This window comes from Musa acuminata, chromosome BXJ1-5 (assembly GCF_036884655.1).
Source record: "Musa acuminata AAA Group cultivar baxijiao chromosome BXJ1-5, Cavendish_Baxijiao_AAA, whole genome shotgun sequence".
Classification (NCBI taxonomy): Eukaryota; Viridiplantae; Streptophyta; class Magnoliopsida; order Zingiberales; family Musaceae; genus Musa; species Musa acuminata.
Window position 1 is genome coordinate 14147047 of NC_088331.1, and position 22331 is coordinate 14169377.

The window sequence follows — 22331 nt, forward strand, 5'->3', positions numbered from 1 at the left end:
CCAATTGATAATTATGTTTATGTTTTAATCTGTATTTTGAGTGACATGGGATGCTTCGATCAGGATGAGACAATTAAAGTAGGAAAAATCATGTTGTGCCGGAGGAACATGTCAGAAGATTGGACGTCGGGCCGGTGGATCGGTCGACGTATCGATAGAAGGCTTCGGGCCATGGACACGGGCTTCGGGCCAAGAAAAGTGATTATTGTGCCAATGATATTGGAGTTTCGGAGTCAATTGGCCGATTGGGCAATAGGCCGCAGGAGATGACGATGCGCCGAATAATCGAACGAAGCGTCGAGGGACCAATGACATGCCAGACAACTTGGTTAATTGCTTAGGATTAATTGTCTCGATCGAAGTTTTGTTTTACATGTGCAGGATTAACTACGATGGAAGTAAGACATGCAGCAGGTGTTGCATCGGAGTCAAGACTATGATCACGTTGGGAGTTCGAGAGTTCGACGGAAGTCCGGATGGTCGTCGGAGGTTCTGCGGGAACAAATCCGAGAAGTCCAGGAGCTTGCGAAAGAAGCTCGTCAAAACTCGCCAAGTGGATCGTCGCAAGTCCAAGAGTTTACCGGAAGTCTGCCGGAGCATCGCCGAAGGTTCGTCGGATGTTCGCTGGAAGTTCGCCGGAAGCTCGTCGGAAGAAGCGATTGACGCGCCGGAACAAGTTGTAGTAAATGTCTTAAGAAATATCGTAGTTAGTATGTAGATTAAGTTAGGAATGGGAGGTGATCCCATTAACTTAATCTGGGGGCAATTGAGCCCTTGATAGAGCCAAATTGGGTCGAATGGATCAACCCACCGCCTAGGAGATGGTCTCCCAAGAAAGCTGGGCGGTGGCACCGCTTGGGCTTAGTCTCTGAGCGAGACTAGGCGGTGCAACCGCCCCTATCAAGCGGTGGCACCGCCAGAGCTCGGTCTCCGAGCTTTGTCATGCGATCGTACCGCTCAGTCTGGCGGTAGTACCGCCAGGACCCTAGAAATCCAAGAGGTGACATTTTTTAGCTCCAAATTCAAACCAGTTTGGGGCCTATATATACCCCACCCTTTCCTACATGAAAGGGCACCGAAAATCCAATCTTACTCTGTGATTTTTAAAGCTCAAAAGTGTTGTAAAGACTAGAAGTTCTCCCTCTTTTCTTCCAAGTTTTGATCTTTCAAGAGAGACTAGAAGACCATAAATTCCACCAAATTGGCATTGGTTACACAATCTTTATTGTCTTAATCCAACAACTAACTATCTTATCACAAAATTCACATATATTCTTGGTTAACACGTACATTGTGATGTAACAACAAATCATCTCATTAAGCTTCAACACTTTATTTTGCATCATGTTAAATTTTAGGATCTCACATGTAAAAAATGTGCATATATACATATATAGCCACTTTGCCCACATGACTAGACTAGGCTAGTACAAGGCAAATCACAATAAGTAGCCTGGAATGAAAACAAAAATTTGAAGAAAGTAGTCATGTAATAACATCAACAGCCTGTACGACCATACAAGCAACTAAAAGAAGCAAACAGAGAAATTTAAAATCTCCAAGTACCTAAGTATGTTTGACCAATCATTCAAATAACTTAACAATATTTGGCGTACAAATTAAATACCAAAAGCAATCAGAAACAATTGGTGTAGAAGTCTTTGTAATTCGTTAGATTCCTTATATTCTCCTCTTCAAATCCTGTTCCGCCTCGTCAATTAACTTAAGTTCATCTAGATAAGAATTGAGTTTCTTCATCTGGTCTTCCTGGATGGTCAGAGGAGCCTTTTCCTTGTAACCTAAACTATTCATCTCCTGTGCCAGAAGATCATGTTTCCTGCCAGTACCATGAAGGGAAATGAGTAAAAAATATTCATAAAAATCCAACATTATAAGGAAACACAGAACAAAGAATAATTAACTATTCAACAGAAGAAATGGTTGGCTACCATAGACTGGTCCAGACGGTAAAACCACTAGAAAAAGACGCCAGGTACTAGAATACAACCTGTATCAGTAAGTCTCAGGTGGACAGAAAGCATTTGGACTAGGAGAGTTTAGACAGTTGCAGTGCTCACGGCCAATGTAACTGAATTATATTCAATTAACAAAGCAACTAAAACATAAGACAGTGAATTACAACTATTTGGGGTTGGTGGATATCAAAGTGCAGGCTAATGCCAAAAGTGATATCCTTCCATATGAATCAATTCATATGCTGTGGAAACATGAGTGCAACGATGTCTCATAAGCAAAGCATACTATTAAATAAAGATGCATCTTCAAAGATTATCGAATAAGAAACCCATCAGCACACAAGGGAGAGAAAAAAAAAGGCAACATGCAGCAAAGTAAAGAAATTACTTTTGTGTCTCTTCTCTTCTTTTCCTTAACTTTTCCCATTCAGCTTCTGCATTAAGTGTTCCTTGAAGTTGAAGATAGACAGAAAGATTTTCATTCACGACATCAACTGCACATCCAGCAGGAACCGAGTCATCCTCGGTTAAAATCTACAAACATTTACAAACATCCAATTCAGTATTTAATTAGGATACACTAGTAGTACATAGAGACAAAAAAATAGGTTAAATAACCTATCAAACCACAAAAGCACACAAGAACAATGCAGATTAAAAAGAGACAAAAGAAGGGAGGCTGCCATCTCTTTTTACCATAAAGACTTCATTTTTGCATGATTAGCACATGAAGCTGTGGGCTATAGCATGCATATGACTGTAGGTATGATAGCCATTTTATTTTTATCTTTCCATACACAATAAAAAAAAATGAAAAGGATTCATCAAGAGTCTCAGGTCCAAGGTGCGCATACCATCAAAGGTACCTTCCACCAACATGCATGTGCAAACCTGACATCTCTCTTACAGCAAAATTTTACAAAAGTCAACTTCAACCCAACAATACATCTTTAATTGACTAAAACAAATGTGCAAGTGATTGAAACACATTAATGCTGCCACCTAAAAACTTTTTCCATGTGATAATCAAGGTTTAAATAAAGTGAAAGGATAATTTAGTCCATAAAAATCATATAATCCAAGCAACAGAGGAAACATCTCCAAAAATCAGAAGATCAATAAATTAACTAAAAGCGTAGAGTTGACAACAGAAAATTTTACAAATGATGCCAAAAAAAATTTCTCTTGATTGTTTGAAATTACAGAATATAACCAGTATAGATGCTTTGACAAGAAGTATTAAAGGTTTTCTTAATATAAAATAGAACCTTCAGGGAAGATACAGTGGCGAGTGTTAATATCTCTAGCTCATAGGCCTTGATGATGTTGGAGACATCATGTCCCCGGCAAAGTGCAAAGGCGGGATATCTGAAAACAGGAATATAAAAAATAGTCAATGAAATTTGTCAACAATATAGACACCATCTACTATTACCATGGATTCAGATAATAATCCAGGCTGACTACATGACCCTGCACTGGTGCCTGGTATACAAGTTGTACCAACATCTACAGACTTCAAAAATAGTTATGATTTCATTGATCACAATTATTTCTTATGGTACCCACCAGTCCGACACCATATCAGTATATAGTAAGGACCAGCAACAAAATCCTTGACTGCTATTACAGTGGTTAGGTAACAAGATGTCTGTAAGAAAAACCTGACCAGCAATTAAATCCTTGACTGATATTAAAGTGATTAGATAGCAAGATAGTCTGTTAGAAAAACCTTTCACTCTTGTCACTTTGTGGACGTAAGGATCTGAGCTTTCTAACAGCACCATTGACAATCTCCATAACACTCTCAATTCTCTCATTTGTCCAGGCCTACGAAGTTATGTCAAGAATTAAAGTTTTGAAAATTGATAACAGTATTAAAAGAAGAATAACACTTACTTCTACAACTGACGGATATTCTGATATCATAATTGACTCTTTCCTGCATGTTCCTTCTGCTTGAGGAAGACGCTGCCATAATTCTTCAGTAACAAATGGCATCAAAGGATGTAGCAAACGCAAGCCTGTGTCTAAACAAACCCACAAAGTATCCCTGGCGGCTTTTCTAGCAGATTCAAACTGTGATGAACCCATAAAGTAGGGTTTGATAGCCTCAATAAATACATCGCAAAGCTGAAATTGCCACCACGAGTATACAGCTGTAGTTGCTTCTGAGAATTTACATGATTCAAATGATGATACAGTTTTTGCCACAGCCTTGTTTAGAACAGAAAGTATCCATTGGCAGATGGATGGCATAGATTCCACCACAAGCATCTTAGGGGGAGCATAGTTATCTCCAAGCTTGGTCATGGCAAAACGTATGGCATTCCACAACTTATTACACCACTGCCTATAACCAACAACTCTCAAGACATCCAGATTGATCTTGTCTGACTGAAACAAGGAAAGGACATGTTAGTATCAGCAACAAGGCAAGCTTAAAAAGTTGGTTAACTTGGTGCAGAAGAAAACCTGGGCTGTATAAGAAACAAGAGCAAAGCGGAGGGCATCAGCACCGCATTCAGGAATACCATTTGGAAAATCTTTAATTTGATCCATTTTTGCCCTTTCCAATTCATTTCGATCCAAATTACTTGCTTCCAACCGTTTGTGTAACCCTTCTAGTGATATGCCATTTATTACTTCAAGTGGATCAACAACATTGCCTTTCGACTTTGACATTTTCTGGCCATGCGCATCACGAATCATAGGATGCAAATAAACCTGAGGATGATTAAGAACAAAGTATCCAAGTGGGTTAGCCAGTCTCTGCAGGTGTTCAGTAACACAAGCACTTCCTAACATCTCCATACCCCTGGATCTATTCAATATTCATTACATCAAAGACATATCTATTGGAAAGTACTGAATCATCCATCTCAAACTACTGTCACATATTGCACACTTAGTGAACTGTACAAAGTGATCACCTGAAAGTCACATGATAAAAATGCATCGATGCTGATAAATGGAAAAATTGGCATGAAGAAAACTTGATGCATATGATGAGTAGGGGTGTTCAAATCAAACCAGAAAACCAAACCTAACCAAAATAGAATCTGAACCGAACCAGTTCACCAATGGTTCCGTTATGAAGGCTATAAACGGTTCTGGCTCGGGGGTATCCTTCTTTCGTTCGGTTAACCAGTTCAAACCGAACCTGATTTTAATTTAAAGGATATCAATCCGGTTGAGATCACTATCCTAAGCACTTGACTGGTTCAAACCAACCAAAAGGCCTAATTTTACAAATAACGTGGGATTAATTTCAAAATCTTGTTGTATCGCCCAATTGGACCAAAATTCTGGTTCAATTCAATTCAATTGAATTGAACCGGTACATTTGAAATATTTTTTTAAAATTATTTGAAATTACAAATTCATTAACCAATTAACCGAACCAGATTAACCGGTTTTGAATCGGTTCGGTTAAGTATATCCGAATTGGTTCCGGTTCGGACTACCTTCCTTTAACCGAATCAAACTGAAAAAACGATTCAGTTCGGTTCGAACCGGTTTAAACACCCCTAACGATGAGGTATGCACAGACCTGCCTTGGCAAATCAAAACACAGCAGTGTAAGATTGCTGCCAACCAGCAACTGGTGCTGCAAGATTTCAAATACTGGTCTGATACTGGTTTTAGTCATTAAAGAAGTAAAAAAGAGCCCAACTCAGGTTTCATAAGGCTCACAACTCTGGTACTTTGTTTATTCTATGGCTCAAAGCACATTGATATCATGGAAAGATCGACAGAAACACTAAGATGGTGTGGCATAGTCAATCACCAATGCCACTAATGTTGATGGCAATGAGTACCTGTTAATGGAAAAGATGCACGTCCATTTTTCTCTGACCATTTTAATACCTCATTTTTCCTTCCTACCATTAGCATACCAAAGTAAACAAGGCAGTGGACTACACCATGCCACTACGATTGCAATAGTATAAAACTCCTAGACCACCACGGCAATGGCACCTCAGATGGAAATCTTAGAATGAAATCAAGACTACTCTAGTCCAACATGATCACATGTAACCAATATATGAAAAATAGGATAAAATCCAACAAGGAAGAAACTCAAATAGACCAAATAACCAACTACACACCAATTAGCCTCATTGACCATATTATCAGGTTTCCTCCCAAACCACTGGAATCAAGATCTAGGTTCCTCATCTTGATACACGATAATTTAATGTCCTGGATCATTGTGGACGCAAACTTAAGAGGTGAAATTGGGGATTCTATTTCACAAATAGCATTTGGTTCTATAAATACAGAGCTAGCTAATAACTAGTATAAGCTATGGACATTGCTATTCTCCAAGAAAAGCAGGAAACATAAATCACTAAATGGCCAAAAAAAAGGTTAACAAGTTTAGAGGCTTTATGACTCTAAGACTTCTAGCAACATTGTTATTAACAAATTTTTAAAACTAAATCTAATGTACCAAGTGACTCAAGTGATTCATTATGTATCAAAACTCAAATAACAAACCAACGGAACCTACAGTCCACCAGCCCAAACATTACTATTCAGAACCCAATACTAAAAATAAGATGTACCCGTCCTGAGACGCAGGCCATTCCACGTTCTGGGCAACTAAATTTAATGTAGGATAAAAACTATGATATCAAATCTGATATAAAACAAGTTCAATACAATAAATTTTTTCTTTTTTAGGAATATAGGAAGAGAAAAAAGAGGAAGGAAAAGATAATAAACAAAAGATACTACCAAGCTCACTTCGACTCAACAAGAAAAAGGAAGCCAATAAAAAATGGAAGAAATCAAATTTTGATTTAATTGAAAATTCCATAAATAAAAAGGAAGAATCATCATTGTTCAAAGATAGAAGACTATCAATAATATATTTTATCAAAAGAGAAAATTGTTTCCCAAGACAGATCTAAAAATTTGCCTTTGATAAAAAAGATATAAATGATTGATTTATCTTTGTTGTAATATATTTTATTTTTGTATTTTTTTCTTATATTTCGGTATATAACAAAGGAAAATGAATTGTAATTGAAGATCTAAGAATGCCTAAGTGATAATATGTTTTCCTCATAATATACTAGTGGTGGAAGAGACATAATTTAAGTCAAAAGATATATATTTCTCGACATGTAAACTTATCCTACATCAATATACTTGGCAGCTCAAAAAACATAGACCACACAATATATTTGGTTCTGTGTCTTATTCCCTTTTAGTATTTCTTCTGTAATTTCTCAATCCCCTTCTTATAGTGCTTTCGACCTTGCTTTATATCTCCATCTAATTCTCTCGACCTCCAGAACCTATGTTGTTCCTTAACATAGAATCCTCAAAAATTTGGCAAGGCAAATAAATTCAGTTTTCAAAAACTATGCCTAACCCAAGAAAAAATATTTCCCTGTTCCAATTCTAAATGTTTCATGGGATTACAATTCCCTCAACCTCCTGCATCGCTAAGTCAAAAAATGACTGACTAATGTTTAGATTTTTAATTGCCTTGAATTACCAGCTTTTGCTCATGTTTAACGAATTCTGTTAAGAGTTATCAAGGTTGAACATTTAGAGCTCAATTTGTAGTTTTGTTTCACTTCCTCGGTTTGTCCTTATCGTTCAAAAATCCTCGGCTGCTCTGGACAAGTGAATAGGTTCCACGAAAAAGTAGTCCACATGTTTACCATCAGATTAGATTTAGAACGAAAATTCAAGTGGTGCTCAATTATAAACTTAAACACAAGGTTTGACTGACTCCACCTTTCCTGCTTTACACAGTTAAAATTTGATATACAGTCTAATTTCTTTGGTCCTTGCTATTCCCTTAGTAAAAAGGATGGTCCAATGTACAAGTCTCCAGCCAATGAAGACTGTAGAGAAGATTTTACGGTCTCCCAAATCCTAAAACAGCCCAGGCTGCATCACAGTTTTAGAACTATGGGTTTCAGAGTATACTTTAAAACTGTGACCTTTTTATCTATAAAATCAGCTGTCGTAAGATAATTCACATAGTCATGCAATAATTCACATTGCACTTTCTTGGCTGAATAGCCTAAACACAAGGTTTACAGGGAGGGGAGTTGAGTAAATATTCTGTTGGAAGTCAATGTTGACAAACATTTTTCGTTTCTTCCGAGTACTCAGTCTCTATTCCACTAAAGATCAAAAATCATGGTCCAGTAACAGTTCTGATGATCTACCAAAACAGCACAGTACAGGTGTACCAGACTGACATGTAGCACCAGATACCAGCCTGAAAAAACAATAAAAAATAAGACCGACCAGTATAGGACCATATGATCAGATAACAGTCCTTTGTTGGACTGGTAAATATCAGTCGGAACCATGCTGAATGATATTTGTAACCTTGGACCCACCACGAACAAGTTCACCCGTAATCCCATAAAATTCCTACAATATATGCGTATCATTTTCATGGTGTTACCTTTCTAAAGGGCACATCACCTCCAAGTTTCATTCCCAGCATAACCATCCGAGCTACCCAGAAAAAGAGAATATCGTGTCCAGTTTCAAGCAAGGAAGTTGGGTAGAATGCCTTGAAATCTGGTGTAACTTCTGGCCAGCCAAGCACAGACAATGGAAAAAGACCAGATGAGAACCATGTATCTAACACATCTGGATCTTGTGCAATCTCAAAATTCTTCCCTGGGAAGATCTTCTGTGCCTCCAAAACTGCTTCCTGCTCATTTCTTCCAACCACCCAATGGTCATTGTAAGAACCCATTTCTTTAAGCTGGTCATCTTCAAGTGTGACATACCAGGCAGGAATGCGGTGACCCCACCAAAGCTGCCTTGAAATGCACCAATCCCGTATATTCTCTAGCCATCTGCATTGACGAAGATCAGAAAACCAAATCATCGACTCCAATATAAGTTACCATATAACAATCTACACAGCTAGAGAAATATACAAGCAATGTCACGTTTATGATCCAAGAATTTGAATCACCTTTTCCATTCTTGTTCATACTGATGTGGAATGATCTCAATTTTCTTGTTGTCTCTACTCAGGACGGCATCAAGAGATAGTTTTGCCATGCTTTTACAATCAACAAACCACTGAGGTTTTATCATTGGCTCTACCACATCATTACTTCTTGAACAAATGCCAAGCTTCATTTCATTCTTCTGAGTTCCTCTGTACAGTCCCTGTTCCATGAAATATTTTGTTTTTATGGAAACTGACACATTAAAGACTTTGTAATGAAGCGAAGGGAAAGAAGCAAAAAACTGCATTTGCAGTGGGTATAAGTGGCAACTCTTAGCAAGTTAACTTAGAGCTAATTACAAAAAATATCAGTTCCAACAATGTTATATTACAGGTGGAAAAGGTGCATATATCCTGTTCAAGTTTTTGTCTTTTCTGTTTTCCACCAAACTAGCTTTACTTTATGAGCTGATACAAACCTAAAAACATGTGCAAAGTATGACCATAGCCACAGCAATTTCTACTACTGTATGGAAAATTGGCATGATCCACAGCAATTAGCAGTAGAAAAGAAACACACTATTTGCTAAATAAAGCACACAAGAATACAAAACTTTTCAATATCCACAAGATAGTTAAAAATTGAGATGTTTGACATTTCCAATACAAGCTTCTATAAAATAATAATCATAACTGATAATTGCTCATGCTATTGAATACTCCACGGCTGCTTAGATTAACAATATTCCATAAGAACAACCAATAATACATCACCTAATCAACTTGACAAGTGAAAGTTTACAATTACACCAGGTCAAAGTGCTTTCCAACTCTGGAACACAACGAAGAGGTTAAAGGTAGAAAATGGTATACAAAATGCCGAAGGTAGAAATGGTGCACTAAATGCTACTGATAAGTGCAACCTTTAGATGCAATGAATCAAATTAAACAAGGACTGGAGCTGGATTATAATGGATATGTACTGTTACTCTGTGGCCATTGAAACAGCAAATAAATTGATACCTTTGCCTGCAATGCCTCAATAACAGCCACACGAGCTGCAAATCGTGGCATCCCTTCAAAGTCTGCACCACCATTGATATTGATCTTCCCTTCATCAGTAAAGATATTAATGAAATCAAGATTATGGCGTTTTCCAACTTCAAAGTCATTAGGGTCATGAGCTGGCGTAATCTGCAATATATAGATATAAAAGAATTCAACATTCAGAGAAAGGCACAAAGAATGGTCAAGTAAAAAATTTTTGTTGAAGATGTACAATATGCTTACTTTGACAGCCCCAGTTCCAAATTCAGGATCAACAAGCATATCATCACAGATTATTGGAAGGTTCCTCCCATTGAATGGATGAACTGCAAATCTTCCATGAAGATGAGCATAACGTTTATCTTTAGAATGAACAGCAATTGCAGTATCACCAAGCATTGTCTCCACTCTTGTGGTGGCAACTACAATCTCACCCAAACCTCCCTCAAGTGGATAGGCAAAAGAAGTCAAAACACCAAACTGAACATCATGATCATAACCAGGGACTTTTCTAAAAGTCTCTTCTTTGATGTCCTCATGATCAACCTGATATTACCAACCAGACAAAATAAGAATAAGATACTCATAGTTGCAAATTAATTATAAGAATACACCCACACCTCAATATCAGATATTGCTGTTCGTAATGTGCAGTCCCAATTCACAAGGCGATGATCCCTGGAAATAATACTAATTAATTTGATTTGATAGTTCATGAATCTACTAAATTTGAACATGATTAGTTATAGAAATTATAGACGTATAGGACAACAGAAAACCTATTTTTACAGAAAAATTTATTATTTCCAGCTCTAGGAATGAGAAATTTTCTAGCATGTCTGCAGTTGCTTAAAATAAACTGAAGATACTGATTATGCCAGCCAACCTATAGATTAAGCCTTCTTTATAAAGCCTGACAAAAGCCTCTGTTACTGCCTTTGATCTTGCCTCATCCATTGTGAAGCACTGTTTTATGAAACAAGGGCATGATATAAGAAACTCATTTTCTGAGATAGTTAACAAGCAATCACACTTGGAATCTCCTAAACTGACCTCACGAGACCAGTCAAGTGAAGCTCCCAATCGACGCTCTTGGTTTAGTATGGTGCCTCCATACTTATTTTTCCATCTCCAAACCTAATAAACACAAGGAGAAAAAAAGAGAATATCAATTGAGAAACCACTATGAAAGCATTAATTTGGCAATAACAAAAAGTTCATTTATTGTGATAAAAAAAATACATACCAAAAATCAGCTAATAACAAAAACATACAGAAAATGTTTTAAAGGGTAAGAGGAGAAAAAAACATTCATAAGAAAGCAATAACCCACCTCAGACACAAACCCTTCACGCCCAAGATCATGCCTCGTTAATTTTCTTTCCTGCATCAACTTCTTCTCCACGACCACCTGAGACATGTTAATCGAGTGATCAGCTATCAAAACCTTCAATAGACATATCAGATAACACACATTGCAAAGAAGCAAACAAGTTATATTGATGACAATAAATTATAAGGTGCCATGATCCAGAAAATTTAATAAACAAACTGCGTTTGGGGGATGGTTGTACTTGTACCAGTGGAAGCACTTCTACTTTTGCCATTTATCCATAACATATAATGTGGCAGCACAAAATCATTAGAAGAATTCTGAAATTGGATTTAAATTCTATATCAAAGTATGACAAGGTTAGCATTTAAGAATATACTACAAGAGTATTGCAGAGAGTTCTACAATTTACATCATAATATTTTCTATTTTAAAATCACAATTCCCTCTACATCAAACTATATGGAAAGTAACAGTAATAACAACTCATTGCTGTTAATACTCTGTTCGTAATAATTAACTGGCAGTGTAACAACCATGCTACAAAAATCAGTATCTAGTCCATTATTATATCAGTTACCAACCATATCATAATGGTTGATATATGACATACTAAGTCCCATACCTTACCAGTCCATAGCATTGGAACCACAACATTCTGATGAAGTACAGGTATCACTATTTAAATCATGTTGTTAATAAAATATGTTGTTAATAAAATACATATATACGTAAAAATAACAAACTCATAAAAGAAGGCACTTGAATTGATTGAGTGTATTTTTCACGACATAACTCAGCATCTGTTCATGATAGATATTGCATAGTTAACTTTAGGGAATCGAATGAGAAAATCATTTATCAAAAGGTAAGGCAAATAAGGCTAAGTAATTGCTACTTAAAATAACAAAATATAAGTTGTTTTTTTACAAGCAGAACTTTATTTGTAATTCAGGGATAAGGATAGTCTGAAACAACTAGAACAACAGCTCAATTTTGCTTTCAATTTTCCACAAATGGCATTGAGAATAAACAGGGATGCAAAAGCCTTGATGCAGAAAGTCAAAAATCACATCTTGAAATCAATGATCCCAACAAGATGGGCATGACAAAATGAATTTTGGTCATAGCTTCACACATTCTGAAGCCTATTCAGGGGGCACAAGAAAGGCTCTTGATGATCAATTTTAGCAGCATAATCAAGGAAATATGATGACATGATCTCTCAAGGTCACTAAATGAACAGATTTAACTATCTGTCACTATGCTAAGACTAATTTAAAACTACAAATAAAAAGTTGCTGTAGGTTTTTTTGTGGCAGAGAAGAGGAAAAGGAAGCATGAGAGAGAGAGAGAGAATAGGATAGGAGCACAAAATAGAAAAAAAGAAGGCATGCACTGCAATGATGTCCTCAGACACACTAATTACTGTTCACACAAATAATATATCCTAAAACTAGACTCTTGAAATGGAAACCCACATGCACCAGGCCTGCCTGTTTAACCTAATCTTTCCTTTTCAAGACAATTCCTATTCTCCATGACAAGCTGCTGCAGAAACTTGAGTGAATCTTACACAGGATTTATTCAGCCATATTTGTCAAACATATAAGGCTCCCTTGCAAAAAAGAACCATTGTAATTGGAAGGTATTTGCCTAATTATGAAACATTAATTGGACCTTTCCATCTTCCTACAACATAACAAAACTGAAAAGATGACTGAAATTCAGATTAGATCCAAGCTTGACCACAGTGGACTCTAACCTAGACATGACTCGACCTTTGACAGCATTAAATATGGAAAATACCAGGCATTGCTGTACCACCCGAAATGGTACGATTTTGCCGGTACATATCGGTCCGGGCGTGGACCAATACATGGACCACCCCGTTTTGAGCGGTCTGCAATAAAATAATAAAAAAATCAAAAAATGGTGAGCCCCAGTCCATTTCGGCGTTAAAAAAAAACATATTAGGGCTCTTCTCATGTACGAAGCTGTGGCATTGCCTCTTCGCCACTTCGCCACTGCAGTGATGCTACCTCTTCGCTGATTTGCTACTGTGATGCTGCAGCGATGCTGCCTCTTTTGCCGCTTCGCCATTGCAATGCTGCAGCAGCACTGCCTCTTCGCCGCTGTGATACTACTGCTTCCCAAGTATCGCTATACTTCTCCTCTCTTTCTTCTTCTTCTTCCTTCTTCCTTTCTCCTTCCTCCTGTATTCCTCCACTGGACCTTCCTCTTCAACCTCTTTTACTTCCTCGTCGAAACATCAGTACGCACCAACGTACCGTGTTGGTACACAGATACGGAGCAGCACGTGCCATGCCACCGATCAGTCGACACACCGGCTCGGACTGGTAAATCAAACCTTGGAAAATATAATTTAAATAATGATCGAAAACACTGAAAAAAGCTTCTAGCTTCACAAAGCATTCATCATAAGGAAAATAGAAAGGTGAGCATACACAGACAATGTAGATTTTCTTGTCAAGAGTGGGGCTTTTACCTTATATGAAGGACAGATCAACACACAAATGATTAACGGTGTAACTACTCTATAGGCCTATGTAAAAACTAACCACAACCACATTTGATCAAAATTGACAAACTTGCTCAAAAGATTCGCTAGTTTAATGGACAATATAATTAACACCCCAATACAAACTAACATATTAAATATTTTCCATGACAGAGATTCTCCAATGTGAAATCATGTTTACACAATAACAAAAGTTTAAAGGACTACAAAAATGAGTCACGAGATCAACTACAAAGTTCTTGTTTGTGTGCTTAGAAGCATCAATAAAGTTTGAACTTGACTTTCAGTTAAAATGTGCTAAATGGACATCTTGTAATTAAAAAAAAATCTAACATGACCAAGATTTAGTCATTTCAAACTTACATCCAGTTTAGCTGATCATGTTCTCAAGTATTTCATACTTCTTGATACAGTGAATCAACAACAGGAATATCTTTATAGTGATAATTCCTTCTAATGCACACCAAAAGGACCATATTGATAATTTTAATGAATTTTGAAATGATTTATAGGTCTTTGCAAATAGTAAAGTGATTTGGCCACCTTTCAAGATCTACAACTCTTTGTCATGAACATCGATGTTCTAATAAGGCAGGCAGATCCTACATCAATAATCTAAATTCTGTTTGAACCAATAGAAACAGCACCAAGGATATTTTGACCATTTGAATCAAACTTGAGCAGACTAGTTGTAGCTGGAGACTAAAGTCTTTCCACTCAACTTAAAATGGAAGAATTGCCATCTCCCACAACTTACAAACAATAATTTGAAAGGTTCAAGCAACAACATGCACATTCAATTTTCAATCCCGCTGTAAAAGCATCATAATTGTCATACTCAATATTGCATAGTAAATAAAAGATCATGTCCTACAGCTTCATGGAGATCATAGAAGATCAAGCTTAGAATAATTTACAAGCTGATATATAAAGAATTACTACCTGGGTTGCTATGCCAGCATGGTCCATTCCAGGAACCCATAGAACATTGTAGCCCGACATTCTTTTCCAACGGATAATTGTGTCCTAGATCAGGCAAGCATGCCAGACACAAACATTAAAAGTAGTACAGAAATGAAGCATTGATATACAAAGCAAGATCAAAAGATGAAACCAGAGAAGAAAAGGCTTAATGTACACTCACCTGTATAGCAGCAGTAAGGCCATGACCTATATGAAGAGCACCAGTCACATTTGGAGGTGGAAGTACCTGAGGAAGAAATAATGATAAACATAAAATAAGTTGTGAATATCTGTATCACAAGTTACTCATAGTTCTAAGCATGCTAGTATTTCCAGATCAAACCATGCCAAGCGCTCATAGATATGGACTAGTTTGGTTTCGTACATGTACTTCCCATTAAAAAGATAATAGCACATGGCAGAGTCTAATAAGCAACAAGATATATGCAGACTCTCACAAGCAAGTTTCCTTGTTAGTATGTAGTTAAATTGTGACCAGTAAGACAAGATACAGGTCAGGCAGCATAGCTCATGGACCCACACTGCAGGCCTTTCCATTATAACAAGATCATCTATAAAAATTATAAAATTAAATATCTTGTCTACAGAAACAACAAGGGCATAATGTCCCAACTATTTAGGATCGACTATATGATTTTTTTCTATAAAAAATCATATTCTTAGTTAGATTAAAATTATTTCAATCCTTATTAATATTTTCTAATAAAGTCTTTCTAGGTCTCCCTTCACCTCTCCTAGTACCAATAATATAAATTGTTTCACATCTTCTAATTATAACATCGTCCTTGTAACACATATATATATTACTTTAAATGATTCTTCCTCATTTTATCTTCTATTAATTATTCCATGTCTTCTATTTACAACATCACCTTCTTAACACATATCCATACCATTTTAAATTATTCTTCACTTAATTGTTCACAAATGAAAGCATTCTTGTCTAAGCATATAAAACAAAGGATTAGATACCAATATCATGCCAAGATGGCACAAAGAAAGTAGATAAATAGTCAAGACAGATTACATATCAGTTCTTGTAACCAAAAATCAAGAAGTATTTGCAACTATTCTTCAAAATTGCAAGAATCTAATACTATGTTTTAAGTTTCTATGGCCTATCAATTCATTCTTCCATGATCTTTATTTATAATAATGAGATGGTGATTGTCTTATCTTTTGTTCATAACATGTTTCATTGAGAACTCAAATACACAAAGAAGGCAATAATGAACGAAAACTAGAAAGATAACAAATCCAATTAGTTTTTAGCCTCTCCCACTTGTTTTCATCTTCTTGGCTCCCACTTCCTCCTAACATTTTATTCTCCTACTAGGCATCCCCTTTCATTTTATTATCGCACTATCCTTGTTGATATAGAATATATAAAAGGAGTAAATCAAATCAAAAGTACAAGAATCAGAACCAAATATTATACACAACTAACCTCCTTCATATAGAGAGAGTTTGTTTATTTTCCACTTCACACAATCCTATAGATAAATTCATATCAAAGGACAAGATAGTCAAATTATTTTGGCCAAATAAAGGAGAAATACACCAATTTAAGCCACACGACTTCCCCCATATTATCTTTTTCTTTGTTTGATTGATCATCTCCTTACCATCTTTTACGTTGCCCTCCCTTGCTTGGTTTTCTAAGTTCTATAGCTCACAAAAATTAATAAGGTAAGATCAGCACAAATCCACTGTAAAAGGCAACCAAGGAACCATTTTCTGATGCACTTACAAAATTGTTACGTTGTTTATTTAACTAGCAAATATGTCAAGATAGAATCATGCAGTCACTGACAAGAATTAATAGTCTTCAGCTAGTTGTCTGCTCTCAATTTTCCTATATAAAGACTCGATGATCAAACAACTTCTCAACTAATTAAACAATAAGGTAAAATTTTACTTCATGGTCAATGCCAAAGTAAAACAAATACACGAGTCATTTCCAAAGTAACAAATTTTAAAAATCTGCAAAACACTTACAATAACAAAAGATGGTTTTGAGCTGCTTGCATCTGCTGTAAAGAAATCTGATGCTTCCCACCATGAATACCATCTAAGTAAAATGAACAACAAAAGATTATTAGAATCTACAATAATTTTAATTCCTATTTGAAACACTCAAAAAATATTTACGATTTTTCAACAGCACTGGGATTATATTGCTTGGCCATTTGACGAGAAAGCTGCTTTTTCTCTCCAACCGGGGTAAGAGGGTCCATAAAATCCTCGGGATTCTCTTCTTCAACATCTCTTTTCCTTTGTTTTCGCTCACTCTTCTTAGCTCCATCAGATGACCTTTGTGCCTATCAAGCAACATTATTGAAGAGATTTAAGATCTACATTACCAACTGAAAATTACATATTGTCTAAAAGAATTAACTATAATAACAACAACAAAGCCATAAGTCTCAAACACATGCCAGCTTGAAAACAAGTGACATATTGTTACCTGGAGTTTTGCAGCTTCTGCCTTTTGTGCAGCCTTAAGTTTTTTCTCTTCTTTCAGTTTAGCCTGTTAATGTGAAGTAAGCAAGTTAACTCTGGAACCAAACAAAAAAAGCAGTTAAGGAAACAAAAATAACTAGGCAACATTCTGTGTTGTGATCAACATCCTGAGTTTGGCTGCCACTGGGAACAAGAGAGGTGGAAAGACAGAGGAAAAAAGGAAGCATGTATGTTCCCCAATCCTCCCCTTTTCTTTTTTTAATTTTTTTTCTTGACCAGTACCCGAAAAAAGGCACCACGTTGATCCAACCAAGGCCTGTATTAATTCCCAAACTGACAGATCAAAACTTGCAAGGAACAAATGGGGTCTAGTAGATTCTGCACACAGTAACTGTTCTCAGTGGCAGAAATAGAATCTTTCAAAGACATGAAAGGGAAAATAATTCACCAGAACTTAGTGTGTAAGTGTCAATAACAAAGAGAAAAATCTAGTTCCTAATTTCATTATTAAGTTTTAAAAAAGTTCTGAATGCAAAATCAACACAGTACTTCAGCATCAATATGTTGCTAGCAATTTTAAGGTATTAAAGAAGAAATCTTGGTAGAAAAGAACCTTAAGCATAATAATTGAATAACTTCAAATTAAGGATTTTACCATATTTATAATGCTCCTGAAGCATGTAAAGTGGCATACATCTTTTAGTGGAAATAATAAGTAGGGAATGGATTCTCACAAACAACAAACCTTTTGCTCCTTTTTTAGTTTCCTCTCCAGATCTTGATCTTCAATCTGCAAATGCCATTAATAAATCCGAGTGAAAATGTTAAATTATTTGGTACAGAAATAGGAAGATAGTACATAGTCATTTAGAATACAAAGATGCAACCTCAGAACCTTGGTAGAATTATATGTGGCTTAATTACCCAATCAAAATATTAAGAAACAAAATATACCATGATTATTAATTTAATGGGATACAAAACATGAGTTTGAAGATAATGCTCAATAAATTAGCAATGATAAAGTGAACAAAAAGTGTATCTAAAATAGATATACAAATACAAGAATTAGTAATAATGATGCAACACACAAAAGTAGGATCATTTACTATTATTGGACTGCACACTAAATAAAGGATTTGCAAAACCATTCAAGGAAAATGAAGGCAGTTAATACTTAATGCTTTGAATGCCAACCACAAATATAGACTTGCAAACAACAAGTCGTTGGACACAATTTCAGAATTTATGCACAGGCCGGTATCCAGAAAGTTCCAAACAACATTCAATCAAAAATAAAAATATTGTCATAGTATTACATAGAAAAATTTACACTTGCAAATACGAAATGGATTACTCAATTATTAAAGATGCGTATAATGAATAATATATTTGGTACTATCATTAAAAAGAAGGAAAATAAGACAATAATCAACAACCGTATTTTCCTCGTCATCCTTTCCAACTCATCCTCCTGAGACTGCACAGAATTTATAGACAATTCTAAATCCATTTCTTTTTGCTTATAATTAGTCTCAAAATAACTACAAATCTTCTTGGAAAACCTATTTGAAGAGAGGATATTAAAATAGTACATTGAAGTTTGCACAGGAATGTATACATGGTATAAAGGACACAATTCAGTTCCTCTTCGATTAGCACTAAATTAGAAAGCATATTCAATCATCAAAACTCATGAATTTATAGAGAAGTTCAAAACCAGGTGGGTTTTAAAGTTAATTGAGGAAGCAATTCAATGTGGCTACTGGCCACTACTACACCCTATCAAAAATCAATGAACAAGTTGACTTACCGGATCCATCGTGTAAGTGGTCACCGCAATCGGCCTTGATTTGAGTACCTTATTAAATTTCAACAACAATATACAAATTCCAATAGTTAGTGAAACCAGTATTCGACGACTTTATAAATTGCATATATAGAAGGAAGAGAAAATTCAAATTGGCAATATCCCAATTAATATAAAGAAAATGCCAGATAAGTTAATGGTACTTCCAAAGCTAAATAACAAGGCTTTACAAACAGAACCAGGATTGACAATTTTGAAAAAACCATTGAGATAGAATAGGATCGGCTGGATTGGACAACACAGATCAGAGGATCAGGTTTCAGAAAAAAATGAAAAGAATATGAAAATCAACTAAAATTTAAAAAATTTAAAAAATCTAACACAAGAACATAGAGACAAATTATGCACTCAAATCTATCTATTTTACATACAAAACATCATTTAGTTTTCTTAATTGAAATCTTGAATTAATTGCTTTGTGAATTTAAGAGCATAATCTTTATTTTTCCTTTCTTGAACCACATGAATGTTATGCCATTTTATATAATTTATACATTTTTTAGCATAAACTTCTATTTTTATTAATTCTACTTTGCAACACCTACATGAAAATAAAAAGTGCATAAACTTTCTTTAAAAATAATAAAAATTATAAAAAATAATAAATAGGTAATTAGAGACTAAAGAACAAAATTATTCCTAAAATAGATATTCTTAAAGCATCCATGTGATTTAGAAATGCAATGTAATTGATCAAAGATTGAAAATAACGAGGACGGGCCTTGGTACAACAATAAGGTTATTCCTTTGCGTCCTGAGAGACCAGGGTTTGAATCACGAAAACAATCTCTTTAAATATTTAAAAGTAAAACTACATACATTGACCCTCTTCAGACCCTACATTGGCATCAAAAGAAAAATAGCCACAAATCACCCTTTTTTTCTAAAATTTTCTACCCTTGACCTTAAAAAATTTCAATGGCAGACCCATTGAGGTGCACTCTTCAAGGAAACCTCCATTCCATCTGAGATTGCAATAAGTCCACTGTCCACTTTAATGAGTCTTGCCATCCATCCATATTAACAACGACACCTCTTTACTTCCAAGGAGATGACACAGAAGCATGGGCCTTGCAACAACTATGGCCATATGAAGCTGGAACTGCAAGATCTATGCTTTCTTATCTCTACCTTACTCTTTTTTTCTTTTTCCTTCTCTTTTGCAATTGGTGCCCCTGGATCATCCCCAACTGATTTTTCAAGGAGAATTTGATGAAGTTTATGTAAAACACTATAAGATGCTTCATTAAACTTTGAAAACTCCCAACACTGACCATATACTATCGTATTGGCTCAATCCTCCATTATGTAATTAATACAAAATTGCTTTAAATAAAAAAAACATACGTACACTGAATAAACTTAGTTCAATAGAACCTTATCGGTAATCATATTGAAATATTCAATCACCGTTACTAGGCATACAAAAAAAGTAAAGGGCCGCACTTGGGTTGAGATCAATATGGATTTAATCATATTAGGAAAATCCTATTTAAAAGTCCGGATCTGCACATGCATAACCAATAAAAGTTTAAAATTTACATCTGGCTCAGCTTGGAAATCCCACCCAACCCATCCATTAGTAGGATTGTTTTCAACTGTAGTTCCAAAAATCAGATTGTTACACATCCACTTACATAATAATTCAATACGATTTTTAACTTGGCTTTCATTTCTTTATATTACACTCAAGGTGCAATTTCGTACCGACTAGTAGAAGAAAAGAAGAGGAGGCAGCGAAGAAAGTGAAAGGAGGAGAAAGAAGAAGGAAGAAGAAGAGGCGGTGGAGGAGAATGAAAATAGGACCGTACCCACTAAGCGACGCGCGGTGGAGCATAGAGGATTTAGGCAGCGGCGGGCCGGCAGCAGGCCGGCGGCGGGGAGGTCGCGCGGAGCTCGATATTAGGGCGATTACGAGCGAGAATTTTTTTTCATTATATAGTGATCGGACCGGACCGGTCCGGACTGCCTAAATGGATCGAGTCCGCTACCGGTTCATATCGACACCGAAAAATACCGATCAATACTTAGCGGTCCAGTGTACCAAGCTTCCATTATTTACACGGGAAAAAAGACGCTGTCTCGAAAGTAGAACGATAAACATTAAGGTATTTCCTAATCAAATTGCTCTAAAGCCAAGCGAAAAAAGAACCAGAAAAAGGCATAACAAAGATGATCGATAAGAAAAAACTCTCCACCTTACAAAAAAATCGAAGAAAAAGCGGTGGCACGACGGCCCCCCGCCTGAGATGGTGGAGGGAAGAGAACGTCTTCAATCCAAACGCCACTCCGGCCTTCGGTGACGGAAGTCGCGGAAGAACTCTTCTTAGGCAGCCGGGAAGTCAAGGATATACGGAGAGGGGGGACGATGCGAGCGAATAGGAATCTCAAGAGCGGAGTTGAGGAAGATATTGGAGAATCAAACCTAGGGTTTATGCATTCACTCGACGTCGTTAGATCAAGAACAAACGGTCATCAGGTGGCCAGCTCTCAGATCACGAAAAGTGTTCATCTGATCAAACCACAAACGACGCTACCTTCTTTTTTTTAATGACAATTATATATATATATATATATATATATATATATATATATATATATATATATATATATATATATATATATATATATATATATATATAAAGTATGTGATTTGCATATTTATTTCTTTAAATTTGAATTTATTATACGTATCATCACTACTTGAAAATTACATGTAAAAATTATATTATTTCTTTCTTCTTTCCGCACTTGAGTGATAGGAAGGATGTCGATAATAATTTAATCAACCCAACTTATATCGCACTCAATATGGTTTAGAAATCTTTTGATGTACCTTAGGAGGAGGCTTCAAACTATCGAGTCGATCTAAAAAAGTTAGGTAAAATTTTGAATTTGATCCCTCTTTTAAGATTAAAGTGAAGAAAGAGATTAAACCTCAATAATTGTGCTTGTGGGAGCTTTTGTAGGCTTCTCCAATTACAAGTAATTAGAAAAATATTATCCACGAAGAGAAAAGAATCAGATTGACATAGGCCAATTTGGTGATCTTAACTTGTGTTTGTTCTATTAATTAGGATGTTATATATCTTAACTTGATAAACATTATTTCTATGATATGTCCTCCCTCCTTCCCTCTTTGAATCGTGAAGTTTTTATAAGGACGCATT

General features: G+C 35.9%; 1 protein-coding gene across 3 annotated transcripts; it reads right to left on the reverse strand.

The window, feature by feature from the left end:
- Positions 1-1459: 1459 nt before the first annotated feature.
- Positions 1460-21609, reverse strand: LOC135673847 (valine--tRNA ligase, mitochondrial 1-like). Of its 3 annotated transcripts, none has more exons than XM_065183212.1 (22): positions 21360-21609; positions 19105-19152; positions 18037-18081; positions 17296-17358; positions 16980-17149; positions 16827-16899; positions 14989-15054; positions 14787-14870; positions 11303-11380; positions 11023-11106; positions 10856-10935; positions 10590-10647; positions 10213-10515; positions 9946-10116; positions 8944-9143; positions 8419-8821; positions 4452-4703; positions 3876-4373; positions 3709-3806; positions 3245-3344; positions 2365-2510; positions 1460-1837 (listed from the first exon to the last, which is right to left on the reverse strand). In XM_065183212.1, exons 2-22 carry the CDS (start codon positions 19111-19113, stop codon positions 1681-1683), a joined length of 3138 nt encoding a protein of 1045 aa, XP_065039284.1. In that variant the 5' UTR covers positions 19114-19152; positions 21360-21609; the 3' UTR covers positions 1460-1680. The 3 variants fall into 3 exon arrangements, with proteins under 3 accessions (XP_065039284.1, XP_065039285.1, XP_065039283.1); XM_065183213.1 differs by having other exon boundaries at positions 21365-21544; XM_065183211.1 differs by lacking the exon at positions 21360-21609 and adding an exon at positions 20973-21085.
- Between the last annotated feature and the right edge of the window lie 722 nt (positions 21610-22331).